We start from the raw sequence: 11,861 nt of genomic DNA on the forward strand, positions 1-11,861 counted from the left end.
TTCATCAAATAGTTAGACTACATACAAGTTAGCTCTACAAATGTGGTAAAAAAAAACTTAGTTTGACTATTTAAACCTTACAAATTAGTAGATTAGTGTAAAATTCTATCAAATTTTACTTGATGATTGATGTTGAATAACTAATATGAAGTGGATATGTTGATGATTATTGATGATGAATATCTAATAACATTGAAGTGTAATTAATTGAAGATGTTGAAGATATAATAATATTAAAATAGAGTTTGAAGGTTCGATTGAAATCACCAAAATCAAATTTATGTTGTTGACTATTGAATTGAATGATGTTGATGAAAGTGTGATTGGTTAGCATTGGATGGTGTTTCATTGAGGGTTGATTGGAAAAAATCTAGATGATTTGTGAAAATTGAAGAAATCTGATGATCATTTTAGGATGAATGGAAAATGATATTTACACTTAATAATTTGTTCAATTCATATAAGGTATAACATCTTTGCAGCTATCATACAAATTAGTAAAACATACATTTCAAGTGGACAAATCAATTTATTAAATGGAAATATCAATTTTTACTGTAATCTAATTTAAATTAACAATTACTTATTTGTCCTTTTGTTTTAATTAAAGCCTTATGTTTCACTTTGTTCTATTTATTAAACAGTAAAGCCGAAGTCAACCCAACTTGATTCATTACCAACCGAACCCCAACCATTGGGCTTTGTTGTTTTACAAGCAAGTCCCAGTTTTTATGAATTTATCGTTATTCCCTTCCACCTACCTAATGTTACATTCTTTTCCCCATCCACGATCCACATAATAATTTTAACAATTAGTTCGACACTTTCAATTTTAGTCATTAGAATCTTCTTCTAAGAGCAATAACATCTTTTTTATAAGTCTTCTTTTGTAAGAGGCCCAAAAAAACATTAATTTCATACAAAATCAAGTCACCATTTGTTTTGTGAAAGTGTTATAATGAATCCTTCTGATCGACATTTTACAGCCTAAATCAGTCAAATCAAAATTACACATTTCTAGTTACTTGTGCCACTTACGCACGCATCACCCACCATGATCACAAATTCACAAATCGCATTCGTTTCATTAACAAGTTGACTGAAAAACAAAGCAAAAAGAATGAACAAACAACATAGCAGCTAAACGCTTCTTCGACTACAAAAGCAGAAAAAAAGTTTTTTTTTTTTTTCTTTTCTTTTTCAGGTCAAGTTCCATCAAGCTTTTACACAGCAATTGAAGTAGCTCAAAATGCTTCTCCTCACCTAAACCCACAAATACAATCATTATTAATTCAAAATAAGCCAAACAAATAATATTTAAACACCAAATTACTAAAAGGGTTAATTTCATAAACACAGGTAACAATTTTTTTTTTCACAAAACACCATTCTTTAAAAAAAAAATACTACAAAAAAGTAATTCTGTAACATAATAAAAATTCTAATAATTTGCTTTGGTAAGAAGATATTTTAGATATTTGTTTAAAAGAAATCATACATATTTAATTGAACTGTATACCATATCAAAGCATCACAATTTTGTGCTTTTAGAAAATAAGATCGAATTTTAAAATTAAAAACGCACACTATCCATTAGGTTTCACAGCTCAATTTAAAAAAAAAAAAAAAAAAAAAATCAATACGTTAGTTCTTCTTTTGCACTAATAATGAAAAGGCAATAGAAAAATAAATGCTTGATTTGATCATTGGGGAGAGAAAAATCTTTTCATCAATGATTAGGGTTAATCAGGGAATAAAAAGTATGCACTTGCAAAATTGCATTAAAAAAATTAAAAAAACATTCCATGCCAACTATGTATTATAATTATAATGTGAGAACATGGTTGCACATGCCCTCAGCATATTCCTTGTTACCTAGGGTACTAAGTCACACCCAAAACAAGAACATAATCTCTTGTATATGGAAAAGACATAAATACCCTTTCTACAAATTTATTCAATAACTTCATTCTTTTACCAATTTATGCAACTAACACAAAGTAATTGAATAATTTCATGCAGTTACTAAAATTCTCCAAAATAAGAACTCAAATATGAAAGAGAAGGTGTGCTTACAGTTGGAGAGTGGTGATCCTCATCATAACTATGGTGGGGAGCACTGTTATTCGCTGTATTAAGTTTTGCAGTGTTGGAGGAAACAAATTCTTCTTCATTACCAATACTAGCCCTTGATATATCTCTCTTGTTTTGTTTCCTCATCTCTCTTATCTTTGAGAAATCCATTGAGTAGTCTGGGAGAGGGCCCTTTTGGTCCCAATCCCCAAATTGTGGGACCGACATCCATGGTGCATTTTTCTACGCCATTTTTAAACAATATTTTTTTATGTATTGGATGCAAGAAATAGCATCCTACTTTCATTGCTTTGTTTATTGTGAAGATGTGAAAGGGCATTTATGTCTTTTTCACAGACAAGAAAGGGCATTAATGGACAAATGGAGTTATCTTTTTCCAGATTATGAATCTTTTAAAGAGTGTCGTGTATAAAAAACTAAAAAAGTTAGCAAAATTTGGATCTTATGGAAATTGTATATTGTACTGTTGAGAAAACAGTTTGATCGAAACAAAATTTTGTTAGTGGGTGTCATGATCATATCTTTCCTTAAGTCAAAGATGAATATCATTATGATTTGATTGTTCAAACAGAATCTATAGTTCATAAACAGTCTAAAGTTGCCACCCCCAATTATGGATAAGGAAACGCGAAGTCGCGAATCATAACAAGCGTGGGAGCCAGTATGCTCAAAACAGCCCCCATCCCTGCCCTACTAACGCCTAAAATTTTTGACCTAATTATCGTTTTACGATGGAATTTTACCAGTCATATCAAATGCAAACGCCTCAAAACCTAAATTTCATATCCTTACTTTTGAACAGAGATAGGAGCTACTTGTTCAGCTAAACAAACGAAATTGAAAGATCAAACACTATCGATGTTCAAACAACATCATTTTCTCAACTTTCTACAAACGAAACAAAGAAGAATTACAGAAAAATCAACTTAAATTGAGTAATCTACCGCTATATTCTCATATAGAAGTAACAAGAAGCCAGGGAGAACGTGAACAGTGATAGAGAAAGAGATAAGCATACCTCGCCCTTGCGATTTTCCATGTCAATCAGATCTTATCAAACGTACACCAAACAGATCGATCTGAACTCACTTGTTGATTATGCTAAAAACTACAAGAAAACAATCCACAAGGTGTCTCAAGCACAAACACACAAATTCAGCAAATAATAAAGATTGGTAGATATCATTGTGTTCTGTGTGAGAGAGAAAGGAGAAGATGGAGAGAGAGAAAGATGAACTTACAGCAAGACGACAGCTTCAATAAAGCGAAATGAACAGAGTTGTGTGTGTAGCTTTACAACAATCAATTCAGAATACCTTCGTTAGTCAGTTTATCGTTGTGTTATTTATAGTTGATTCATTGAGACTTTGGACACGTTAGAGATGTTTAATTACGATGGTTGCCATTGGTGCCTCACGCGCTTCGAACACTGAGCCAATCGAGGTTTCACTGGCTTCCCGTGATCTGCTTTCCTGGGTCTCCGATGCCCACTTTCTCGAACCACGTTTCCATGCTGCACCCTTCTTAAAATGTGCAAGTCAATGATGGTGTAACTCTTATAATATGTCTGGAAGATCTTTCATTAGATAACTATTACATTTCATTGCTATTAGCCTATTACATTTCATTAATACCAGTGGTTTTTTAAAGTTTTGTAAGGGTAAACGGTATCATACCGTTTTCACCAATGGCCAGCTAGATTTTTTTACCAATTTTGCAACTTTTAAAATTGGGAAGGATTTGGGCTTTTTGTTTACCGCGTGTAAAAACCACAAAAAACTCACACATATTTAAGTTTTGCAATGGGTGAACTTCCGTATCCGGCACATTATTGCGGGTAAAACAAAAGGAAGGGGGTGGTCACCACCGGTAAAAGTGTTACATAGGCATACTATTGGTAAAAAAAATGTATGATACCAGTTAGTTTAATGGGTATGAATAGTCTAACTTTTTTCTTAGGTTTTGTAAAGATAAGGTGACCTAATGAGTTTTCTTATAACAGCGCGCGGAAATTTTACAAAATCCAACAAAAAAGCTAGCAAGGTGAAACCCAAAATAGAGTCTTTCTATTGCACTCCCACCCCAAAAGCAATCAAGAAAGATATTACCAAACAAAGTTGAAACCCTAAGGTTGCGTTTAGTTGCAAAAAAATTGGTCATTTTTCGGAAAAAAATTTCAAGAAAAATGAAAATTTTGAAAACGCGTTTAGTTCGTTTATTTTTTAAATTTTTTCACGGAAAATGAAAATTTTCCTTTTTCTAAAGTTACAAAGAAATTGAAATTTTTTGGAAAACTGATAATCATTGTTTTTTCCTCTAATTCCAAAATTTTTCCAAAAATATAAATACACACTCACCCATACCCCATCCACCTCTACCTACCCTCACCTTAACACCCCAACCCACCACACCCCTACCTACCTACACCCATCCAATCCTAAGCCCACCACCACCCACCCACACATACACACACACCCACACCCATACCCACAAACACATACACACTTCCCCACCCCTACCTCCACAAACACACACACACACACAACCTACACCTACCCCTACCCCCATAAACACACACACACACACCCCCACAAACACATACACACACACCCACAAACACACACACACACACCCACAAACATAAACACACATTCTCACCCAACACCACTACCATAATCATCGATCTATCATCACCATCACTACCACAATTTCCGCCACCACCACCGCCTATCATCACCACTACAGCCGTCGACCCGCTACCGTCATCGCCCCACCCCCACCCTACCACTACTACCGTTTTCTAAAAATGAAAACCGATAGAAAAATACACATCTAAACACATTTTCTCATTTTCTAAAGCTGAAAATGAAAAATGAATAAGTTTTAACTAAACGTGTTTTTTAAATTTTCCAATGAAAAATAAAAACGGGAAAAGAAAACTGAAAAGGAAAAACGAAAAACGGATGAAAACTGTTTTTTCGTAACTAAATGCAACCTAATGGTGCGTTTGGTTGTAGAAAATTGTTTCCATTTTCTAAGAAAATGTTTTCAGAAAATAGAGTTGAGTTTTCATTTTCAGTTTTCAATGAAAATTTAAAAAAACATGTTTGGTTGGAAGCGGTAGAGTTCTCATTTTCAATTTTAGAACTTTGGAAAACTGTAAAACTCGTTTTTCTAATTTACATACAATTTGGAAGACTAAAAATTTTCAATTCTTAGAAAACTTTGGAAAACTAAACGAACCAAACACGTATTCCAAATTTACATTTTTCTTGGAAACTTTTCCTGAAAAACTAGAAATTTTTCCACAATCAAACACATCCTAAGGGTTGCACCTTTAAAAAAAGAGGTGAGAGGGTGGATAAAGAAATTAGGTATGCCTTAGAATTGTCTCCCAAGGGGTTTCTCTGCCTTATATAGCGCACAAACCCTAGAGATTAACTTTTTCTTCAAGTTTGTTTAATTACAGTATTAATACCACCATTAAAAGTATTACGGTTATGCATAGGTTTTGGAACCAAACCGAAAATGATAGGTTTCTAGTTTTTAGAACCCAATATGATCATTTCTGGTCAGTTCGGTTTCTTAGGTTCTGGAGTTGATTTTGATGGTTTTTCGGTTTCTTGGGTTCAACCCATATTATCATAGGTTTGTTTAAGTTTTTTCCAATTTTTAAAGTGTTTCCATTCTAGAAATCTCTATGTTGTAAATACAGCATCCAACTTTCATTACGATAAGATTATATTTCCCAAAGATTTTGAAGTTAAAAACAAGACATTTGCTTTAAGGTCAAAATTCAACGCATGTTTAGTAACTTTACAACTCATGTATGTCAAATGAACAATAAAAGTAGCATTAAACATTTTTTACTTTATTATTATATTCTCAGTGGATTGTGAAGTTAAAAACAAGACAAGTGATTTTAAATGTTAAAATTATCATTTGAAGTAGCTATTTTCATAACTATATGATTGGAAACAGCTGAGATTAATTTAACATCAAACCAGCAACCAGGTGCCTTAAAATCTAAAGAATTGATCGTAACAGATTCAGTTTAGAAAATACCTTAAATGGAGGTAATGGAAGAATGGAGAAGAGACACATGTGATAACTATAAGAGGGTCCGTTTGTCGGTTTTATATGTAGGTCGGTTTCTCGGTTTGGATGGGTCGGTTCCTGGGAAAAAGCCAAAATCGAGACTAATTTTTCGGTTTTTAAAATTTTAAACCATAACCGTCGGTTTTAGTTTTTCGGTTTCGGTTTCATTGGTTTTGGTCGGTATCCTGGTTTCTTGGTTCGGGTTTGTTCACCCCTACAAACTATGAACATTTATTGTATAAATGGTCATTCTCCTTTAAATTCTTGCTAATTCATTATTTACTAATGAATAACAAGTTAGTATCTTTATTATTTATTCTTACATTTTAGATTAAGCTATGTGTGTAACCAAATAGGCACATGCATTTATTAACCATCAATAGATGATTGTATTGGTGGACATTTGTGTGTAGTTTTTGATTCCTTGTAATCATATGAGAGTTTGAGTGTGATTTTAGTGAGATATTTTTTTTGTATTTATATGATGAAAACCAACTATTTCATAGTGAATAAAATGTTGATGTTGAGAATATGTTGTTTTCTTGAGTTCATACTTTGTTACAAAACAACAGAAGGATAATCGTTGCTTCTGAGAAGACGTCGTTTGGATTTTCCATATGAATATTGATTGTTAAATAGTTACGATGCCTTGGAAGTCGCACGGACGCCAGGTCTACGTCTCGCTCCCTCTTTTGGATACATGTTAATCAGAGTTTGTGCTGTGAAAAACTAGTCCAATATGCTTAAAATCAATGGGCTTATAGTATATAACCAATAAAACAAATATATATGGAGGCCCTTTGGCATTTGGGAGCCCGGCGCGGTTGCCCAGCTTGCCCCCATGGGTCGGGTCCAACTCTTTGGTGGTCTGACGAAATTGTAGAAAAGGAGGGAGAAGGATGGAACGACTAAGGATGTAGGGAAGAAAGCTGAAGGTGAATGTAGGGAAGAAAGAAAAAAACATCTTCTTTTTTTAGGGTTGAAAAAATGATTCATGCATGTTTACATTTGCAATGTTAGAAATACATGTTTTATATGTGGAAGGATAAGACGACATACAAACAATCTACGATAAAAAAAAAATGTCTATCCGTTTGCACACATAAACAAATTTAAAAACGTCTAAAAAACAAACACTATCTATACCTACAAATTCATAGAAACTATAGGGACCATTTCTATAATTTAATATCCAAATTCCAAAATCACTACGTACAAAACCTTCTCGCCTATCTCCATCCCAATAAAAATGGATGGCCAATATTGGGACAACATCTATTATCTTGATTCCAATTTCCCCTTTGTGGTTCAGAAATTAACAAAAAATACCCAACAAATACCAGTCACAAATAATAATCTTGGACTACTTCATATTCATTCTACCCCAAGAGTTCCACCATAGAGTTCTTCCACTCTCTTCTGCCGGCAAGAGTCACGGAAGCTCTGCAACAACAATGGAGTTGACAACTAAACTTCACGGTATCGATCTTCGTTCCACCTTCCTAACCGGCACAGCCCTTTCTGACCTCCGTAAACCCTGTTTCCGGCCGCGTATTCGCCCAATTTCGACGCCCATAAACAGTTGTTCCAGTAAACCCACAAAAATATCCCAAAAACATCATCCAATTAGGTTATCCGCCGTTGCTGTAGATACCGAAACCAGTGCTATTACTAGTGTAGATGAAGACGATATAGAGAGTCTGTTTTCAAAGGACTCGGAAACGGTAAATTATAGACGAGGGAACAAACAATCGGGAAGTGGCGCGTCGAGTATATCTTCTGGTGTTAGGTTAGAGAACATAAGTAAAAGCTATAAGGGTGTTACAGTGTTGAAAGATGTGAGTTGGGAGGTGAAAAAAGGGGAGAAAGTAGGGTTAGTGGGTGTTAATGGCGCTGGGAAAACTACCCAGTTGAGGATTATCTCCGGTATGGAAGAACCCGATTCAGGTAACGTTGTGAAGGCGAAACCCAATATGAGGATATCGTTTTTGAGCCAGGAATTTGAGGTTTCAATGACGAGGACAGTGAGGGAGGAGTTTTTGAATGCGTTTAAGGAGGAAATGGACATTTCAAATAGGTTAGAGAAGGTTCAGAAAGCAATCGAAGGTTCTGTTGATGATTTGGAGTTAATGGGGAGGCTTTTGGATGAATTTGATCTTCTTCAGAGGAGAGCACAGGCTGTGAATTTGGATATGGTCGATGTAAAAATTAACAAATTGATGCCTGAACTTGGGTTTTCACTGGAGGATTCAGATCGGCTTGTTGCATCTTATAGCAGTGGTTGGCAGATGAGAATGTCACTTGGGAAAATATTGCTTCAGGTATGATTCATAAATCAGTTTCAATAAGTTTTGGTTTGTAATGATAAATTAACGAATTATACTCCTTTTGTAAATCGGTTTCAGTTAATTTTTGTTTCTCGATGAGGAAATTAACACACAAATTCAATCGATCTCGTTTTTTTTTTGCAGGATCCTGATCTATTACTACTGGATGAACCTACAAATCATCTTGATTTGGACACAATCGAGTGGCTTGAAGGTTATCTTAACAAGCAAGATGTTCCAATGGTGATCATATCTCATGACAGAGCTTTTCTCGATCAATTATGCACAAAAATAGTGGAGACTGATATGGGAGTTTCAAGAACATTTATTGGAAATTACTCTGATTATATAATTAGTAAAGCATCATGGATTGAATCTCAGTTTACAGCTTGGGAAAAACAACAGAAGGAAATCGAGCATACAAGAGGCTTAATTAGTAGATTAAGTGCTGGAGCAAATTCAGGGCGTGCATCTACTGCTGAAAAGGTTGAGGGTTTTTTTCGGAAAAAAGACAAAGTTGAGGGTTTTTTTTCCAAACAAGGTCTTTTTCTCAATTTTTCTAATTCTTTTTTCAGAAACTAGAGAAGCTTCAGGAGGAAGAACAAGTTGATAAGCCATTCATCAGAAAACAAATGAAGATCAGATTTCCAGAACGTGGAAGAAGTGGAAGATCTGTTGTGACAATAAAGAATCTAGAATTTAGCTATGAAGACAAGGTAATTTTATAATTAATTAATAATAAGGTTGAACTTTTTATTTTTTATTTTGTTTGTGATAATTAAATATGTAAGGATATGGTATGGTTTTGTGGTTATACAGGTTCTTTTTAAAAGAGCTAACATATCAATCGAAAGGGGTGAGAAAATTGCAATAATTGGGCCAAATGGTTGTGGAAAGAGTACTCTACTTAAGTTAATTATGGGCTTACAAAAGCCCAATAGTGGTGAAGTAATTCTTGGTGAACACAACGTGCTTCCAAACTACTTTGAGCAAAATCAGGTCATGCATTTTTTTTTTTTTTTTTTTTTTTTTAAAGTTTCTTAATTTCCTCATATTACAAATGTTTGTAAAGTATTTGGGTAAAGAGTAAAGAGTAGTACTCTACTTAACTTATTTGGGAAAGCCTTGTTTTTTAAATTTTATATCAAGTCGTTCTTTCTGAATGAAGTGTAAAAAAAACATCCATTTATACATTGTTATTGTTATTATATAGCTTATTGGATTAAAGGGGTTGTTTCTTTTTTTTTTTTACTAAATGGGCTTAGTGGGTTAAGAACTTAATCTTGATTTATTCTAAACTCCTCTCATGTTTAATTGATGAATAGCGTTATAGTTAATTTGTTTATTGGAATGCAAGGGTAAAATGGTCATTTCAGTGTAGAAAAGAAAACAACCCCTTGTTCTAGTTTATAGTAGTAGTAATTTGTTGATGATTCTACTTTTCAGGCTGAGGCTCTTGATTTAGGAAAAAGTGTTCTTGATACAGTAGCAGAAGCTGCAGAAGACTGGAAAATTGATGATATAAAGGGACTCCTTGGACGTTGTAATTTCAAGGCTGATATGTTAGATAGGAAAGTCTCTCTGTTAAGTGGTGGTGAAAAGGTAAATATTTGTTTTTCCAAAACAAAAGGGCAATTCGGTCTTTTTCCCTCATTCATTGATATAGTATTAGTTTTACTCCCTTTCTTTCCCAATATTTTGTCTGCTTTCATTTCTAAAACAAAAAGGAAAATAAGTAAGTGGTGGTGGTGGTCAAAGTTTTACCAGCTTTTAAATGTCTAAAATACCCTTTCAATAATGATGGGCAAATAAGTAATTTCATAAACATGGTTATGGTTCAGGCGCGACTTGCATTTTGTAAGTTCATGGTGAAGCCTTCCACACTACTTGTGCTAGATGAGCCAACTAATCACTTGGATATACCTTCCAAAGAAATGCTTGAGGTTTTTTCTCCATTCACATCTTATATTTATATTACTTTTTTTTTTTTTTTTTTTTTTTTTTCCTAATGTTTATTTAGCATTTTGTGTTTTGAAAATATAAAATTGAAAAAAGGTACCAAGAAATGAGGACAAATTTTAAAAAAGTTAGGATTTAAAAGTCAAGTACTGTTTTTTTATACTTGTGGAATAATTTGTAAACTCTTATCTTATTTTTGTTTATTAGGAAGCGATTTCGGAGTATGAGGGAACTGTGATTACTGTATCTCATGATCGATACTTTATAAAACAAATAGTGAATAGAGTTCTTGAAGTCAAAAATGGAGATCTACAAGACTATATGGGTGATTATGATGTAAGTGCTTTTCTGTTTTTTTTTTTCTTCCCCTTTTATTTAATAAAGAAAAATAATGTATAACTTGTTGATATGTGATTATTTGACATAATAAACAGTATTATCTTGAGAAGAACATTGAGGCAAGAGAAAAGGCACTAGAAAGAGAAGCTGAGATAGAAGACAAGTCCCCTAAAGCAAAAGCCAAATCCAAGATGACAAAGGTGAAATAAAATTCATAACAAAAAATCTTGATCATGTTACAAGTTTAAATAATTAAACTGTATTTCTTTCTTGACCCAGTAAACATTTTAAGGTTTTTGATTTTGTTTTGAAATTTATAAAGGCGGAAAGAGAAGTTCGCAAGAAGCAAAAGATGCAATCGGTTCAACAAGCGAAACAGAAATCAAAGGGAATGAAGAATGCAAAAAGATGGAACTGAAGAAGCTAAAAAATTTGATTATTGATTTGTACATATAGTTTATGATATATATAATAATATAGGAGGAATAGATTATTGATCTTAATCTAGTTCTGAATTCAGAAAACAGAAGATAATGAATATGTCGCGAAATTTTATGAGTCGATGGTGTTCTGTTTATGAATGAAACTTGTGTTCATACTTTTAGCATCGTCTTTACTTTACTACACTGTTGTTCATGGTGATTCTTTCTAGAATAAATGTTGACAAAGAAAACTAGGATTAGAGTTGTAAACATGGTTATAATAAGTGTTTATATTTAAATCCAACATTTTAAATAGATCGATGCAATCTACCAACACCTTGATGAGACAACAAAAAAAAAAAAAAAATACAATGCAAGTATAACTAATACACACCTCAAATTTTGTCCTTGTTGGTCCTAGATATTGCACGCAATTAAGAACACACAATTACTTTGAAAATGAATCTTATTGATTAATATAATTTCTGAATAACACAGAGAATAACTAATACACACCTCAAAATAAACTGACTCTATAAAATCTCTATTGATTTTCTACACAAGTATGTCAATAGTAATATGACATAAGTACTCACAAAGACGACTAATATTACATAAATAC

The 11,861-nt window shown here is 33.3% G+C and overlaps 2 protein-coding genes across 2 annotated transcripts; one reads left to right on the forward strand and one right to left on the reverse strand.

Annotated features, from left to right (window-relative positions):
- Positions 1 to 913: 913 nt before the first annotated feature.
- On the reverse strand, positions 914 to 3,455 carry LOC145043499 (uncharacterized). Its single transcript, XM_078992182.1, has 4 exons — positions 3,336 to 3,455; positions 3,113 to 3,202; positions 2,077 to 2,316; positions 914 to 1,263 (listed from the first exon to the last, which is right to left on the reverse strand). The coding sequence occupies exons 2-4, from the start codon at positions 3,131 to 3,133 to the stop codon at positions 1,216 to 1,218; spliced, it is 309 nt and encodes a 102-aa protein (XP_078848308.1). The 5' UTR covers positions 3,134 to 3,202; positions 3,336 to 3,455; the 3' UTR covers positions 914 to 1,215.
- A 4,108-nt stretch (positions 3,456 to 7,563) lies between these two features.
- On the forward strand, positions 7,564 to 11,375 carry ABCF5 (general control non-repressible 5). Its single transcript, XM_078992183.1, has 9 exons — positions 7,564 to 8,513; positions 8,664 to 9,005; positions 9,095 to 9,235; positions 9,339 to 9,518; positions 9,966 to 10,121; positions 10,361 to 10,462; positions 10,686 to 10,814; positions 10,913 to 11,017; positions 11,140 to 11,375. Exons 1-9 carry the CDS (start codon positions 7,647 to 7,649, stop codon positions 11,233 to 11,235), a joined length of 2,118 nt encoding a protein of 705 aa, XP_078848309.1. The 5' UTR covers positions 7,564 to 7,646; the 3' UTR covers positions 11,236 to 11,375.
- The last annotated feature ends 486 nt before the right edge of the window (positions 11,376 to 11,861 follow it).

The sequence above is a fragment of the Lactuca saligna genome, chromosome 4 (assembly GCF_052625555.1).
Source record: "Lactuca saligna cultivar CGN05327 chromosome 4, ASM5262555v1, whole genome shotgun sequence".
In the NCBI taxonomy this organism is placed as follows: Eukaryota; Viridiplantae; Streptophyta; class Magnoliopsida; order Asterales; family Asteraceae; genus Lactuca; species Lactuca saligna.

What these genes read in the sequence shown, in the direction of transcription:
- LOC145043499 (XM_078992182.1), bottom strand. Translation starts at nt 3,133, where the DNA reads ATGGAAAATCGCAAGGGCGAG. An exon ending in TGGAAAATCGCAAGGGCGAG is followed by an intron (nt 2,317 to 3,112) that starts GTATGCTTATCT and finishes AAAATGGCGTAG; the next exon opens with AAAAATGCACCATGGATGTC. An exon ending in AGGATCACCACTCTCCAACT is followed by an intron (nt 1,264 to 2,076) that starts GTAAGCACACCT and finishes TTGTGGGTTTAG; the next exon opens with GTGAGGAGAAGCATTTTGAG.
- ABCF5 (XM_078992183.1), top strand. Translation starts at nt 7,647, where the DNA reads ATGGAGTTGACAACTAAACTTCACGGTATCGATCTTCGTTCCACCTTC. An exon ending in GTGCATCTACTGCTGAAAAG is followed by an intron (nt 9,006 to 9,094) that starts GTTGAGGGTTTT and finishes TTCTTTTTTCAG; the next exon opens with AAACTAGAGAAGCTTCAGGA. An exon ending in CCAAATCCAAGATGACAAAG is followed by an intron (nt 11,018 to 11,139) that starts GTGAAATAAAAT and finishes AAATTTATAAAG; the next exon opens with GCGGAAAGAGAAGTTCGCAA.